General features: G+C 45.5%; 1 protein-coding gene across 2 annotated transcripts in view; it reads left to right on the forward strand.

Annotated features, from left to right (window-relative positions):
- crybg1a (crystallin beta-gamma domain containing 1a) overlaps nucleotides 1-17,237 on the forward strand; it is a 70,691-nt gene that overhangs the window by 42,697 nt on the left and 10,757 nt on the right. The window contains exons 5-15 of one of the 2 annotated variants that reach the window (XM_083924379.1): nucleotides 869-5,715; nucleotides 7,174-7,212; nucleotides 7,302-7,420; nucleotides 8,309-8,486; nucleotides 9,581-9,720; nucleotides 10,950-11,076; nucleotides 11,182-11,217; nucleotides 12,392-12,561; nucleotides 13,600-13,726; nucleotides 13,879-14,024; nucleotides 16,371-16,497. In XM_083924379.1, coding sequence (XP_083780505.1) covers nucleotides 869-5,715; nucleotides 7,174-7,212; nucleotides 7,302-7,420; nucleotides 8,309-8,486; nucleotides 9,581-9,720; nucleotides 10,950-11,076; nucleotides 11,182-11,217; nucleotides 12,392-12,561; nucleotides 13,600-13,726; nucleotides 13,879-14,024; nucleotides 16,371-16,497 — 6,056 coding nt within the window. Of the gene's footprint in view, nucleotides 1-868; nucleotides 5,716-7,173; nucleotides 7,213-7,301; nucleotides 7,421-8,308; nucleotides 8,487-9,580; nucleotides 9,721-10,949; nucleotides 11,077-11,181; nucleotides 11,218-12,391; nucleotides 12,562-13,599; nucleotides 13,727-13,878; nucleotides 14,788-16,370; nucleotides 16,498-17,237 lie in introns of those variants that run through there. The other variant, XM_083924378.1, reaches the window with a different exon arrangement.

The raw sequence follows: 17,237 nt of genomic DNA on the forward strand, positions 1-17,237 counted from the left end.
TATATGGCGGCTTTAGGGTTTATTCATGGACTATATAAAAACTGGACGTAGCAAACCTGTTGCAGTCCGTTCTCTCAACTTGATCCAGTCGTCCTCGCCTACGGGAGTCTCCATCTTGTAAGACTTTGACTCCGCCTCATTTCCTCTTACCAAAAAAGGGCATGTATGCGACGTTGGGGGGAGGGGCGTGCGTCCATCTGGCTGACGTTTACCTCCGAGGAGAAGTGAGGGCCAGAGGCTAGCTGTCACTCAAGAGGCCACGCCCCTAATTATTCATAAACTTTGACCTCCCATAAAATAAAAACTAGCCCCTCCCCCTCAGTGTTGTCATGGAGATCTGATCTAAACACACAGACTAGAATGTTCTTTTGTCCTTAAACAGGTTTAATGATGCTGTGTAAACGGCCTGTTTAACATGGGGCTCAATGAGAAACTGCTCTGTTATGAAACCTGCCCCTAGTGGACACTCAGAGAACTGACGCTTTTGGCACTTCCTGTTTGGATCAACCAGGAAGTCGCTGTGGTGGGGGCCTGGTTTTGTTGGTTGACTGCTTATTTGCCACTGTACCTGTAACTTGTAGCCTGACGTTGAAGCAGCTGCTGGGGACCCTACGTGTTTGCGTTACGGTGCTGACCTCTAGTTAATTAGTAAACCTTTAGGGTGCTTGTGGATTGTGTTACCTTTTTTCTATTCTTTGTTTATGCTAGGCTAACCATCTCCTAGCTCTAGCTTCATATTTACTACACAAGATACAGGAGTGGCGTTATTCTTAACATCTAACGTTCAGCAAAAAAAAGCAAATAAGCATATTTCCCCAAATGTCAAATTACTTTTTTAATTAAAACTTTGTGTGTGTGATTCAAACAGGAAGCACGCTGCCAACCAGAACAACCAAACACCTCTCTAAAAGAAGCATTAGCCACGAAGAGAGTGACACGCCCACCTTGAGTGTCTCTCAGCCTCCCACCAAGCAAGAGAAAACGGTCTCATCGCGGCTCTCCAAACATAACAAAAGTCCAGTAAAGGATTCAGCCGATCCCTCAGCACCTGTAAGCAAGCTCCCTACAAGAGGCCCGAGAAGCCCCAACAAAATCAAGTCCAGAAAGCATTCAGCAACTGAGGACTCAAACCAGGATCCTAACACAGAGACGGCTGTCAAAGCGTCCGAGAGCGTCAAAGCAGATCAAGTGAAAGTCAATGCAGGTGGTGATAGATCTAAATTAGAGTCTACGTCTACAGAGGAGCAAGAGAACATAATCAAACACACAGACGATCGGTCCAGTATCAGTGAAAACAAGCTGCAAGGAAAGGAGACTCATCAGGTAGAGGAGAGCATATCCAGTCCTGCACCTGAGGGCGTTTCAAAAAACCAACCAATTCAAAGCAACAAAGCAATTATTACAGAAAACACTCAAGTACAAGTTACACCAGATAAAGGCCCAGGGGCTGAGGTATTGCCTTGCAGTGAGATTGCAAAGGCGCCACCTCAGTCGCCAGTAACTGATGTAAATATTGCAGAGACTGGTTGCCAGGAAGGACCCCGCAAGACCGAACCACTTACCGAAGTTGAATCTCCAACAAAGAAATCTCACGTTCAAAGTGACAACACGACACAGGAACACGAAATGCAGCTTTCACCGAAGATTTGTCCAGAAGAAGTAAACGTGAACAGCATTTTGGAGACAACTCAGCCAATAAATCACGGAAAACCAGATTTAATCCAGACGAGAGGCCTTCAAGAGCCAAATCCTGAGGTGTTGGCTAAGGACACAACACCGGCACATGAGGATGTAACTGATATGTCAGCAAAACCTGTTTTGGCTGACATCACTCACAGTGACATAATGTCCTCATCTGAACAGGAGGGTGTTATTGTTGATAGGGTTTCCCTTAAAGACACAAATAGGGACACTTCTAAGGAATACACTGGCAGAAATGGTCGTCCTGCTCAATTGACATCAAAAGACCAAGATGCTGAGCAAAAAGATGTGCTTTTAGCGACTGTTAGCGCTAACCTGGCTAGTGCGGATCATCAAAATGAGTCGTTGAAGGATCAAACCACAAATTTAATTCTTAAAAATGATAGATTGCCCACATTAAGCAAAGATTTAGTAAACGATTTTGAGAAAGAAGAGAAGAGTAAAGAGGAGACTGGCAGGAAACCAGCAGAGGCTTTGGTCATTCAAACAGAGGCTGTCTGTGAGTTACCCAAGAATGTTGGAAACCAGCTGGACAAAGAGCCGCTTTTACTGGCAGGAGAATTTGCAAGACAGGACTCGAAACCAAATGAAAAGCTGAATGATGCAGCGGGGGAAAGTGCTGACTCGCCAAACAGTTGTGAAAAGGAGCTCAAGGGCATAACTGTTGAGGATGAAGCAGAGAAAGACATTACAACACAGAAGCTAACAGTTTTAGCATCAGAGGAGAAACGTTTGCAACCTGACTCAGAAGAGGCACCACAGACGGTAGTTACGGACGTCCTGGAAGAGAAGAAGCCAGAAGCAGAGCCAACAAGACGTGCGCTCCATGAAAATGCAGACTGTGTGGTTAAAACAAAGCAGGAGTGTGAGGTTGTCTTAAAAGATAATGCAGAGAGTGGCAATGAGGGAAAACGTCAGCAGGTCAAGACATCGACTGTGGTAAATGAACAGGACCCCAAAGTGCTTCTAGGCAAAGATGAGAAGGTCGGCGATAAGGAAGCAAATCAGAGACACGCACACATTGATGTAAAGAAGAGCAAAACTCCAGAACGAAACGCTGTAAGCGCTAAAACAGCAACAGCTAAAGACAAGAGTGAAACAAAGGATGTGCAGATGGAGATTTTACCAAATGAGATTTCAAATGAGGCAACGGACCCTGAAGTTAGGAGCCACAAGGAACCAAAGACCTTAATTGCCGGGGACCAAGAGGAGGACATTACAAAGCCAGAGGAAAATGCTCCTAGATCAGGAGGATCCAAATGTCCAAATGCTAACCCAGACCAGAAACCTGAAACACAAAAAGGTCCAGGAAAGACAACTGAAAGCCAAACTTCACAAATGGATCCAACTCCAGAACTAGAAGCAGTAAGCAGTGAAATCCAGAGCGCTGATTGTACTAAAGAGAAGACTGAGACCAAGGGTTCACCAATAATGAGTTTGACGAATGAGAATGCAATTACGAATGCTAACAGTGAGGTTAGCATCCAACAAGACCAGATGTCAGTAATTCTTAGAGATCAACCTGAGGACACGACCAGACCAGATATAAGCAAGTCAACAGAGTCCAAACAGATAATTACTGACCTAAAACCGGAACCTGCAATGGTAAGAAAAGAAGCTCCACAGAAGAGTCAAGAAAACAAAGTTCAAGTACTAAAGATGGAAAGCAACAAAACTCAGAGTGCTAAGGGAACTAAAGAGAAGACCGAAACAAAGGAGTCACCGATTAAGAGCTCAATTAACGAGACTACAACTTTGAATGCTAACAGTGAAGTAAGCATCCAGCAAGACCAGATGTCCGTACTTGTTAGAGACCAAGATAAGGACGTTACACAACCAGAGAAAAACAAATCAACACCATGTTCAAATTCAAACCTGGAACAGGAACCAGAGACCGTAAGATCTAAAGTTCAAAAGGAGACAATGGAGAGACACATTTTACAAACCGAAGAACTCCACGCTATGAGCACTGAAGTTCAGAGGGCTGAAGATATCAAGGATATCAAGGATAAGACTGAAACAAAAGATCCCTCAGTAAAGAGTTTGGTGAATAAGACAACAGCTGTAAACGCTAACTACCAAGTTAGCGACCAACTGGAACAGAAGTCCGTAATTGCTAGAGATCCAAAAGAGGACAGAACCAAACCAGATACAAGCAAATCCACAAAATCCAAATGTCTTAAAACTGAGCTGAAACAGGAACTGGTAACTGACGGCGTCAAGGAAAAGACTGGAAAGGACGCACCAGTTAAGAGTTCTGTGAACGAGTCTACAATGAGGACCGAAGCTCCAGAGAAGATACCAGAAATTCCCAAACTAAAGGTTGTAAGCACCAAAACCCAGAGTACCGACGGTCAAGAGAAGACTGAAGCGAAGGATTCACCAGTAAAGAGTCTGACGGAGGAGGTTGTAATTGAGAATGCTAACTCTGAAGTTAGCGCCCAAAAGAACCAGAAGTCCTCACTTGTACAAGACGAGCATGTGGAGATTAAGAAACCGGAGAAAAACACCGATCAGGCCACAGATTTGAAAGCCCTTACTGCTAACCCGGTTGCTTTCGCACCTGAAAAAGCAGCGGGTAAGACCGAGAAGACACAGAAGAAGAGGAAAGAACTCAAAGAAGTCACTGAAGTTGAGACTAAAGTGCAAAAGCAGGAGGATCAGCGGACGAAGGCACCGAAGACAGACGCCAAGCAGGAGTCAGGAGGCAAAAAAGGAGGCGGGGATAAAAAAGACACCCCCGCTGTTGTTCCAGATGAAGTACTTAATAGCGCTGATCCTCAGACGATCGGTAAAGACCCCAAAGACAAACCAAAGACCGATAGTGGTTTGAAACAGGAAGTGAAAGAACAGAAAACCACGAGCCTCGGCGATTCTGGGCCCGCGAAGTCAACCCTCAACGGCAGTGTGTCTCCTTCTGGGACAGCAGAACCGCCCGCGACATCGCCAGGGCTTCAGCCTGAGAAGGAGTCTCCGTCCAGCTGGTTGGACGTGGAGCATCAAAAACGCAAGAAGGAGCATAAAAGACGACTCAACGCATCGGCCAGCGAGGATGAATCTCTCGAGCCCGATAACTTTGAGGATTTCGTCCGGAGTATTAAGGAGGGCAGCATCCCCTTCTCACTACCTCCGAAGAGGCACATTCGCAAAAAGTCCCCGTCTCCACCTTTCACCATGCCGGCCATCAAGGAGGACCGTTTTGAATTTAATCCAGAGGAATTTCAGTTCGGCTTAAGAAAACCTGCCAAAGGTTTAAGGGACCCTTCCCCGGCTATGGTGATCAAACAAAAAGCAGCCAACAGGGAAGGACGGACCCCGGGCAAACGGGCTCAGGATCACGGCGTGAACGCTTCCAGAGACCAAATGAAGACGCTCGATGAGGCAAAAGGTAACAATGGAGGTGACGAGGGGACGAGTATTGAAGCAGGAAAAGAAGAGGAACAGAACAATGGGGAAGAACCCGGGAAGCTGACGTCACGGCTTGAGCGGATGTCCATCCTCTCCAGCTTGCTGAGTTCCCCTCTGTCCTCCAGGAAGACCAAAGCGGAAGCCGCCCCCGCCTCAAACAGCACACAGACTAACCAACAGCAGGGCTTGGCCTCGGTGGGAGAGCAGGGCGTTGTTGATTCACCTCTGCTCGCCGTCGCAGCAGATAAGAAGGGTGTGAAAGTTACAGATCAAGGCCCACTTGTGGGTTGTGGAGTAGGTACGCTTAGTGAGTCAGCACTTAACCCCTCCTCTGCTCCTCCTGCTCTGCCCTCGTTCTCGGAGATAAAGCTGCCTGATCACTTGGAGAAATACCTCAAGAAGGACAAATCAGAATCTCAGGACTCAATACAGACGACTCAGACCAAGCTGAACCCTGAGAGCGCTGTAATGGACCCGGCCCTGACGGCAGAAGACCCACATGTGGACGTGAGCCTGCAGAGCCCTGCCCTACCCCTGCCCATGCTGCCTCGAACCACCAACAGCCAGCAGACGTCTCAAAATGGACTTACTACTTCTAGGACTAAGGTAGGGATCTCTATATTTTATATTAAATGTTGAGCTTCGATAAAAGGACTTTTCAGTTCAGTTTTTTATCACCGACCGTCTTTAGCAGAAAGAAACACCAGCCTTAAACCTGAATGGGCTTGGAGCTACGAGACTCTTACACTGAAATGTCCTAGTTTGTTTCCATAGCGATGTGTGTCTGTTTCCTGTTCTTTTGTACTGCCGTGCTGTTGCAACAAAACCATGCGTCACCGGCAAGTGAGGACAGGACAAATGAGCATCTCCTCCGTCTGGAATTTAGCACCGGGGTGAATCTTTGCCAGCCGAAGCTCGACTGTCACGTCACAATAAGAGATTTGCATATTGATGCAAATGCAGCACTATGCAAAGAAGCGTGTTTGTGTTTGGATGAACGCAGCGTGCGTGTCACTCCTGCTGCACCACAGGTGTTCAGTTCTCTCCCTGTAGACACTTTACAAGACAATTACTTTGGTTTCTCCAGTTTAATAATGGCTGATTGAAGTTGTTGCCAAAAGTAACGGATACATATTTGAAATATTAGGTCAAAATAATCCATAAATAGTTGAAATAGTTTGGCAAAAATAATCCATAAATACTTGAAATAGTTTGGTAAAATTAATCAATAAATACCTTAAAACAATCCATAAATAGTTGAAATGGTAAAATAAAAATAATCCATAAATACTGGAAATAATTAGGTAAAAATAATCCATAAATACCTTAAAATAATCCATAAATAGTTGAAATTATAAGGTAAAAATAATCCATAAATAGTTGAAATTATAAAGTAAAGATAATCCATAAATAGTTGAAATTATAAGGTAAAAATAATCAATAAATAGTTGAAATTATAAGGTAAAAATAATCCATAAATAGTTGAAATAGTCAAATAAGAATAATCCATAAATAGTTGAAATAGTAAAGTAAAAATAATCCATAAATAGTTGAAATAGTAAAATAAAAATAATCCATAAATAGTTGAAATAATTAGGTAAAAATAATCCATAAATAGTTGAAATAATTTGGTAAAAATAATCCATAAATAGTTGAAATTATGAGGTAAAAATAATCCATAATTAGTTGAAATAGTAAAATAAAAATAATCCATAAATATTTGAAATTGTTAGGTAAAAATAATCCATAAATATTTGAAATTGTTTGGTAAACATAATCCATAAATACCTTAAAATAATCCATAAATAGTTGAAATAGTAAGATAAAAATAATCCATAAATAGTTGAAACAGAAAGCTAAAGGCTCCATGGTTGACATAGTTGAACACGTGTTCACTCATGAATGTTTCTTATTTGTAGAAAATGTTTTGTCTCTGACGAACAAACAAACAAACAAACAAACAAATAAACAAACAAACAGCACCTGCAGTTTTCCTGTTTGGAGCACGGACGTTTGTTTCAGCACAGGTTCAAGTTTTAATCCAAACATCCTTTTTCCTTTCAGATCCCTGTGGTGAGAGGCTTCCACAAAAGGCCCGGGAAGGTACGACTTAATTATGTTTATGTAATGATGACACTGTTGTTGATGTTTGCTGTTGCACATTTGAATGAAGTGTCCTTGTGCTCGTCCAGATGGTCGTCCATGAACACGCTCAGTTTGGAGGGCGGCCGTTTGAACTCTGCTGTGACGTGGAGGATGCCACCGCAATGAAGCTGTCCCCTGTCATCTCAGTGCGAGTCATAAGAGGATGGTGAGGGTCTTAAGTGTCCGAAACATACTGAACTTAAACCTGACGATGCTGTAGAATATAAATATCTATGGGTAATGTGTCTGCACTTGGCACTTTGGTGTAGGCCGTGTTTCAAAACCACCTCTTACTTGTTTTCTGTGTGTCTCAGCAACACAGATTAGCTCGGGGCAGTACGGTGAAGGCATTCAAAGGTCTTTTTTAACCACTAATGCTGCTGAAAATAACAGCAAACCTCTGCAGCAGCATGAGAAGAGTCCCTACACACAAAACAAAGCACCCACGGGCCCCCCACCCCTATGATCTTGCGTTATGTTTCGGTGCTGCAGGGAACGACGCTGTGCGGGACTTTTCCAAACCTTTTACATCTATAATTAACTTATATTTCACTGCCACAAACCACAACATTGACGTGTTTTGCTTGAATAAATCAGCAATGGGCTCCATCCTTTGGGATTGACTTTGGTAATCCACTGTAATGGACTTTACTATGAGAGGAGCTGGTACAGGGGCCAGTAGGTGAGTCTTTAAAACACTCTTTTAATAAACTCTGGCTTCACTAACTACGCTGATGCTGCTTTGTTTTGTGTGTAGGGACTCTTCTCATGCTGCTGCAGAGGTTTGCTGTTATTTTCAGCAGCATTAGTGGTTAAAAAAGACCTTTGAATGCCTTCAACGTGCTGCCCCGAGCTAATTACTGTTAGCCACACATTACATTACATTATTAATGTTAGCGACTGTCCGGGATATAAAAAAAGTGTCTCGATGGCTGATTTAATGAGTGTATTTGACGAAAAAGACCGTGGGATGATTTTACGCCGTAATTCCACTTTAAGTTTCAGATTTCTGATGACGCATCTGTGGTAATGATGCAATTCTCTTCTTCATCAGCTGGCTCCTCTATGAAAAACCCGGCTTCCAGGGTCGTATCATCGCCCTGGAGGAGGGACCCACGGAGCAAATAGTGAACATGTGGGCAGAGGAGGGAACCCCAACAACACTGGACCAGATGGGTCAGCCTGTACCAACAGCACCCATGGTCATAGGTTCTGTTCGATTGGCAGTGAGAGTAAGTTATTTGTCCATATTTGTGACTATTTGTCCTGTTGTTTTGTTCTCCATCTCATTTAATCAGCGTGGAATTCATAAACAGAGCCGGGTACCGGACCTCAACAGTGAATTTGTCCCAAACATTGAAAAGCTTTTTTACTCTTGTTCACATTTTCTGCATTTAATGATCATTTTGCCCGTTTAACCCTCCTGTTACCTTCAAATTGTACTAACGATGTTTATCCTTGGGGTCAATTTGACCGCAGCAATTTAAACATCCACAAAAATGATCATAATCAAAGTTGTTGCACCAGTTTTTATGTCAGGTACTCTGTGTTTATTCGTTGACGGCCTAAATTAAACACAGCACCGCAAACACATATCTCACCAGTTTACCTTAAATTGAATTGAAGGACATTAGTGTGTGTTTTATAGTAAGTATATTATTAGTTATTATATTATAAGTATATTATTAGTAAGTACAATTTTGTGTTATTTATAATATTTGAAATGAAAGCAATTTCCAATATCAAGCACAGTAGCGTGTGTTTCTGTATATTTTTATTGTAAAATAGATAAAAATAATAATGATTATATCGTCCAAATGATCAATTAGACCCAAAGGAACGAAGCTGTGACAAGTTTGTGTTCATGACAATGCAAAAACATAATCATGTCCATTTTAGGTTTGCCCAGTTGTCCCCGTTAAATTAGGAAAAGTCATTAAATATGAAGCAAAAACAAATTATGTTGAGCATGTAGTTCGAGATGGGCCCTTCTGTGTGGAGTTTGCATGTTGTCCCCGTGTCTGCGTGGGTTTTCTCCGGGTTCTCCGGTTTCCTCCCACAGTCCAAAGACGTGCAGGTGTTCGGTTCATTGATGACTCTAAATCACCCGTAGGTGTGAATGGTTGTCTGTCTCTGTTCGTCTCTATGTGTCCTGTGATAGACTGGCGTCCTGTCCAGGGTGGACCCGCCTCACGCCCGATGTCAGCTGGGGTCAGCTCCAGCCCCCCCGTGACCCCGACAGGGACAAGCGGTCGAAAATGAATGAATGAATATTCAAATTAAACCCTTTTCTCACATAATTGTATTGTTGTTTTGTGTTTTACAGGACTACAGCATGCCTCGGATTGACCTGTTTGCAGAGGTGAATGGACTGGGGAGGATGTCTTCGTACTGTGATGAAGCCGTGGAGATCGGCTCCTATGCCCACCCACAGACCACGGGCTCCATTAAGGTTCACTCTGGAGTGTGAGTGCAGCTGACCGCCCAAGCCTTCTTTAAGTTAAAGGGACAGGGAATATATGTAAACATGGCTGTTGCTCTTTGGGATCATCTTTCAGTTTCACTGTTGGTGGCAACCCTGCTACTAAGTAGTAGCTTTGAAGCACACTCCGATGTATGTATGCCAAAGAGTGTGTGTGCAGCATATTCTCTGTCTATGGAGGAATGCATGCTGCAGGCCAGAGTGTGTGCTTGTAACAGTCAGGGGCGACCTTTGCTACGTTTCACCTGTCAACTGAAACGGGCCCCGCCCTTCCAAAGGGCCCTCACTGACACGCAAGACTTGAATAATTCACCCACTTGTACTGGCCCCGCCGTGCCCCGCCCGCGTCTTTACCGACCCTCTGTCATTCATGAGAGCGTGCCGCGTGTGTAGTCTCGTACAGGGCTGTACTTGACATTCAGAACATCAATATAGCAGCAAAACAAATATTTGCTATGTGAAGGTATAGTGGAGTAATGTCGTCCTGAGCGGAGGATGAAGTCACTCTCCCCCTGTCCGTGTTGTAATCTGACTTTGTGTTGTTTGTTGTGAGAGACGGTCCGGCTGTGCGTGAATGTTTGTGCACACGGCTGTAAAAAATACGGGGAACGGTCCGCGGCAGCCATGCGGAGGCAACCCCTTTTTTTCAGTATTTCCTGCACTGCTCCTTTAAACGTGTGTTTGCGTCCGGGCTCTGCTGCCGCTGCTCCGTCGCGGTCGCTCCCGTACGGCGTGGTCATTTACGGTCATGGCTGTAAAACGGTGGATACGTTGTTTTGAGCGTCACAACCGACACATGACTCCTTTCACGTTCAGAGTTTGAACAGTTGAGTGTGAGAACATTTAGAAAGTCCAGATGAAGCTGCACACTTGGATTATTTTAGCCACAGGAAGTTAGCGCGCTTGGCGTTTCGTCTTCAACCAGCTCTAACTGGGGGATCCTGAGGCGTTCCCAGGCCAGTGTGGAGATCTAATCTCTCCACCTGGTCCTGAGTCTTCCCCGAGGCCTCCTCCCAGCTGGACGTGCCTGGAACACCTCCCTAGGGAGGCGCCCAGGGTTCATCCTTACCAGATGATCCTGAACCACCTCAACTGGCTCCTTTCAACGCACAAATCCTACCTTCTTAGTTCCTAATTTGTCAACTGGTGTAGAGACCGAGTACTAATAAGACACGTGTCCTCTCTCTCCCATGCCGTCTCTGTGTGTCTGTAGCTGGCTGGTGTACACTGATCCAGGGTTTGGAGGCTTTATTGGAGTGCTGGAGGTGGGGGAGTACCCGTGCCCTGAGACCTGGGGTTTCCCTGAGCCCTTCATCGGGTCTCTCCGACCCCTCAGAATGGTACAGTACATGAAATATATCCTACACTCTCTGTTTACACTGTAGACTGTTCTGTAAATGTGTCACTTACCTCGTTCTGACAAACGTGTGTCTTCTCCGTTACAGGGACCAATAAAGGTGGAGAATGTCCATGGAATCAAGGTGTGTTCTGCACGGCATGACATTTGTGACAATATCAATATCTTCCGTTTATAGAAACCGCGTACACGTTGCAGTGCAGAGGCCGAAGATGGTGGAGAAGCCAAACTTTGTTGTGAATGTTCAGTGGTTACAATGAATCACAAAGGTTCAGCTGAAGCGTGTTTAAGGGCGAACTCACACTGTCCTTCCACACCGGGCCAAAACTGGTTTTACGGGTAAAAACGCTCCGTGTCTAGCTGCGGCCAGCTGGCCGTCCATGGTCCGTCTGAGAGAGGTGGGCTTTAGTAAAGCATGTTTGCACATGTACGAGCACGAGCGTGCGCACGTGTACGAGCACGAGGCCTACGGCGGTTCTGAGGTCATTTCCTGTGCGCCTGTTGGGACGTAGAAAAAAGAAGGAGGGACCATGCGCGGACATTTCAAACAATGGCGGCGAAAGGTTCACGTTGGTGTGATGCGGAGGTGGAGTGTTTACTGCAGATTTGGTCGATGAAAAGATTCAAAAACAGTCGACAAGACGCACAAAAACTCCGAGGTCTACGGAAAGATCTGGAAACAAAGCCACGCATCGCCATGACGTCATCAATGCGTGTGACGTGTTACGGCGTGATGACGTATAGGCAGCAAGAAGCATTCTCCGAGGCCCAGGTAGTGTGAGTACAAACGGGCCTGGAGGGGGGGACAAGGACCCTAAAGCACGGGGCACGGGACGGACGCACAGTGGGAGTGCGCCCTAACTGATGGTACTCATCGCGTTGATGTCTCACTTCACATCCACCAGGTTCGCAGCCTGTTCATGCGTTTGTATCGCAAAGGCTCCGAATCTGGAATCCCTCTACAGTGATATAGATTTAGAGGTACTCGAGATTTATGCCGCCAAATATAATAGAAAAAAGTCATGTGAAGCATAATATCTGGTGTCAGCGTCTTTAAAGATGTTGCTGCTTTTCGTTGTCATGTAACATCTCTAGGTCTTGGACTCACTGGTTGGACAAAAAAAGACCATTGAAGACATCACTGATAAACTTTATAGACTAAACAATTCAGTATTAATGTAGTTAATCGTAAGTTGCATCCTCTGTAAGCAGAACCGTGTCAAACATACCTTTTGCCAAACTGCTAAAATAAGCCATTGATGCTCATCTTTCACCCTTTCTCTCCTTCTCTCACTCAGGCTTTAGTGTTTGAGAAGCCCAACTTTGATGGCGAGTGCTTAGAGGTCGACGGGGACGTTTACAACCTGCAAGAAGAAGTGAACGAGGAGGGAACCGACACAGCAGACGAGAAGAAGAAGAAGAAGACGACGTTGTCTGCAGTCGGGTCTATAAAGATACTCGGTGGTCTGTAAGTGTGTGTTTGAGTTCATAGATGCAGGGTGTTAGGACCACAATGGAAACCAGCCTTTAGCCTTCACTGGGTTTTTATCTGTGTCAGTTTGCTCGGGGCAGCACGTGAAGGCATTCAAAGGTCTTTTTTAACCACTAATGCTGCTGAAAATAACAGCAAACCTCTGCAGCAGCATGAGAAGAGTCCCTACACACAAAACAAAGCAGCAACAGCGTAGTTAGTGAAGCCAGAGTTCATTAAAAGAGTGTTTTAAAGACTTACCTACTGGCCCCTGCACCAGCTCCTCCTAAACCTTCTTCTTTGGTGCCGATGGGTTCACAGTGACCCATCTGTTCTCCCATCCCCCCCGACCCCTTTTCAGCCTGTTGCTGAAGCTCTTCCTCTGTATTCTGCCTCAATCAGGTACGGGCGCCCATCGAAACTGTAGAAGTCACCTGTTCGCCTGTCAGCCATTTCTGTTCCTATGTGTTAGTGTTCAGTGTTGCCATCTAATGCTCGGACACTAACGTAAACCCCTGTGAGCTAAAGCTTCCTGTAGCCTGCAGCTTCTTCTGGCAACACACGCATTTATAATTAACTTCTATTTTACCAAACTGCCACAAACCACAGCGTTTACATGTTTTGCTGGAATAAATCATTCATGGGCTCCTTCCTTTGGGATTGACTTTGGTAATCCACTGTAATGGACTTCACTATGAGAGGAGCTGGTACAGGGGCCAGTAGGTAAGTCTTTAAAACACTCTTTAATAAACTCTGGCTTCACTAACTACGCTGTTGGTGCTTTGTTGTGTGTGTAGGGACTCTTCTCATGCTGCTGCAGAGGTTTGCTGTTATTTTCAGCAGTATTAGTGGTTAAAAAAGACCTTTGAATGCCTCAACTTTACCCTATTTCTACATTAGTAGTTCATGCACGAAGGCTTATTTGATGTGTATTTGCCTGGGATGATTTTACCCCAGAATGTCGCTTTAAATAAGAATGAATCCACCCCCGTGTCACTGATATTTAAGTGATAACTCCTTCTTCTGTCCTTGCAGCTGGGTGGGCTATCAGGAGGCAGACTTTGAAGGCCAGCAGTACCTCCTGGAGGAGGGGGAGTACCCTCACTGCAGCGACTGGGGGGGCTCTGAGGACGGGCTCCTGTCAGTGCGCCCTGTGTGCACAGTAAGTATCACCTGCAGCATTACTGACACATTCAAACCACGGCCTGTTGATCATGAATGAACCTGAAACCTACAGCACTTTGTCCCGGACAGAGAGAGAGAGACAGAGAGAGACGTGGCTCTCTAATAGTTCCACTGTGTTTTCCTCCCCAGGATTTCCTGTCCCCTCACGTTAAGCTGTTCAGCGAGCGGCACTTTGATGAGCTGGGACTCAACGTGGACTTGCTGGGTCCCGTCCCCAACATGGAGGACATCAGCTACGGCTGCAAAACTCAGTCCGTCAACGTCATGGGTGGAGTGTAAGTCTGACACGAAGAAGGAGGGAAACATTGTCCACACCCTTTTAGTGTTTGGGCGTGTGATGCTCACCGTCCAAACGTGTCACTCTACACACACTCACACACACACACACACACACACACACACACACACACACACCACCCTTTGAGGGCTGATCCCTTTAGGAACAAAAGCTTTTGTCTCTCGAGGGCAAAGATTTCCACTAATGACGTGATTAAAAGAGTGAATCTTTAGTTACTGTAAACAATAATTAAAAGCACTATTTTTGAGACATCTCTAAAAGTATCCTCTGAATACTTTGCCCCATATTTACATGATATGATTAACATTTTACTCCCCACTTTACACATTTTGCTTCACCACACCACCTTCTGCCAACATATATATATATATATCTATATATAATGTATATTATATATAGATATAATTAATATATTTTAGAAAAGCCTGAGGCTGTAGTTTTCTAATGAACGCCTATTTTGATATAATGCTGTAGCCTCTCCGTTGTGGTCCGTTCTCTCACCTTGATCCAGTCGTCCTCGCCTACGGGAGTCTCCATCTTGTCAGACTTTGACTCCGCCTCATTTCCTCTTACCAAAAAAGGGCATGTATGTGACGTTGGGGGGAGGGGCGTACGTCCATCTGGCTGACGTTTACCTCCGAGGAGAAGTGAGGGCCAGAGGCTAGCTGTCACTCAAGAGGCCACGCCCCTAATTATTCATAACCTTTAACCTCCAGTTAAATAAAAACTAGCCCCTCCCCCTCAGTGTTGTCATGGAGATCTGATCTAAACACACAGACTAGAATGTTCTTTTGTCCTTAAACAGGTTTAATGATGCTGTGTAAACGGCCTGTTTAACATGGGGCTCAATGAGAAACTGCTCTGTTATGAAACCTGCCCCTAGTGGACACTCAGAGAACTGACGCTGACGGAGCTTCCTGATTGGATCAAACAGGAAGTCGCCGTGGTGTGGGCTCGGCCTGTACTTCCTGTGTCCCCCCCCCCACCTTTCAAATCAAAATTCTGCTTCTTTTTCCGAGTGACAGCAAAGAAAAGGAGGCGTGCAGCACGTCCTGTACCATTAACGTAGTGAAATGAATGAATCAAGTGACCTACTTGTTTCAAAACAAAGGTTTCGCAACAGTTAAAATACATTTTTCGTCTGTCACTTGGTCGGTTTTTTAATTAACTAACTAAAATGTTTTTAATTACCTTTAAAACATAAGTACATAACATAACATGAGTTTTTATAGTTAACAGATTTCACATGCAGATGCACGTTTGAGCTTTTGTTTAACTTTTATCATCATGTTTAGTTGAGTTTACCTGAACACTGCAAATTAAGAAACACACACGGTAAGAAAAGGCAGAATTAGACAATTTTTCATCTGTTAACCCCGGCCAAGACGTTGCGAGAGGCTTCCTCGAATACACGGGACTAAAAACACAAAGCACGCAGTTCAAAGCCTGGAAAAGTACACAGTTGTTAAAAGCAGCAGTGACACAAACTGTGTGCGTGCGGAAAGGCTCCGCAAACAAGCAAAGCAGTGTTCTGTTGTTTGCTTTGCATCCTCCTCTCCAGCTCAATCGTTTTACAGCCCCTCAGAAGCCTGGACTTCCTCCTTTTATCAGTAACCGCACACAGTCCCAGTCAGTGATTTAATCAGAGCCAACCAGATAAGACGACTCCAGTCAGGGCGCACTCACACTGTCCCTCCGCACAGGGCCAAAACAGGTTTTGCGGCTAAAGCCTAGTGCGTTTGACCAGTGTGAGTGCAACCGCTCGGCGCATAACTGCGGCCAGCTGGCCGTCCACGGCCCGTATGAGAGAGGTGGGCTTTAGTAAAGCCCGTTTGCACATGTACGAGCACGAGCGTGCGCACGTGCACGAGCATGAGGCCTACGGCGGTTCTGAGGTCATTTCCTGTGCGCCTGTTGGGACGTAGAAAAAAGAAGGAGGGACCATGCGCGGACATTTAAAACAATGGCGGTGAAAGGTTCACGTTGGTGTGATGCGGAGGTGGAGTGTTTACTGCAGATTTGGTCGATGAAAAGATTCAAAAACAGTCGACAAGACGCACAAAAACTCCGAGGTCTACGGAAAGATCTGGAAACAAAGCCACGCATCGCCATGACGTCATCAACGCGTGTGACGTGTTACGGCGTGATGACGTATAGGCAGCAAGAAGCATTCTCCGAGGCCCAGGTAGTGTGAGTACAAACGGGCCTGGAGGGGGGGACAAGGACCCTAAAGCACGGGGCGCGGTGCGGAAGGACAGTGTGAGTGCGCCCTAACTGTGGTGTTACATCTCAGGACGTTGTCTCTGTGTCCCCCGGCGAGCAGGTGGGTGGGCTTTGAGAAGCCTGGATTCAGCGGAGAGCTCTACGTCCTGGAGAAAGGCCTGTACGCAAACCCCGAAGACTGGGGAGCCAAGAACTTCAGGATCTCATCCATACAGCCCGTGTTCCAGGTAAGAGATGACGTGTGGGATCAGTTCAGAACAAGATGTGGAATAAGACCTTTGCCCTGTTTAGACGAAGACGATCTAGAAAGGAAGCATAAAAGCGGTGTTGCGTTCTCGCTTTTTTTTCCGCGTTCAGACGAGCGTCTTTGGGGGGAACTCTGTGTGCACACGGTGACGCATAAGTGTGTAAATTGGACGTAGTGTGCACGTCAGGTGTGTAGGTGGCAGCACTCAGAGCTGGTGCATGCTGGGAAACGTCCTTCTCCTTCGCTCCCTAACAGCGGAGAAGCAGGACGCCGTACAGTGTGACAGGGATCTGCAGCACGGTCTGCAGCCTCCCACCGCCTCGGCTCCACCCAGGACACTTGAATGTCCCACTGATGGAAACAGTCCCACATGTTTGTTGTTGTTTACCTGAACTCTGCACACGGATGTTACGGAAACACGCACGCCACGAGAGCCAGCGTGAGCGGATCAGAGCTCACTTTAGTGTTTTTACCTTTACACGCAAACACAACACTGGAGCAGATCAGAGCTCACTTTAGTGTTTTTACCTTTACACGCAAACACAACGCTGGAGCAGATCAGAGCTTACTTTAGTGTTTTTACCTTTACACGCAAACACAACGCTGGAGCAGATCAGAGCTCACTTTAGTGTTTTTACCTTTACACGCAAACACAACGCCGGAGCAGATCAGAGCTCACTTTAGTGTTTTTACCTTTACACGCAAACACAACGCCGGAGC

This window comes from Echiichthys vipera (assembly GCF_963691815.1).
Source record: "Echiichthys vipera genome assembly, chromosome: 12".
NCBI lineage: Eukaryota > Metazoa > Chordata > Actinopteri > Perciformes > Trachinidae > Echiichthys > Echiichthys vipera.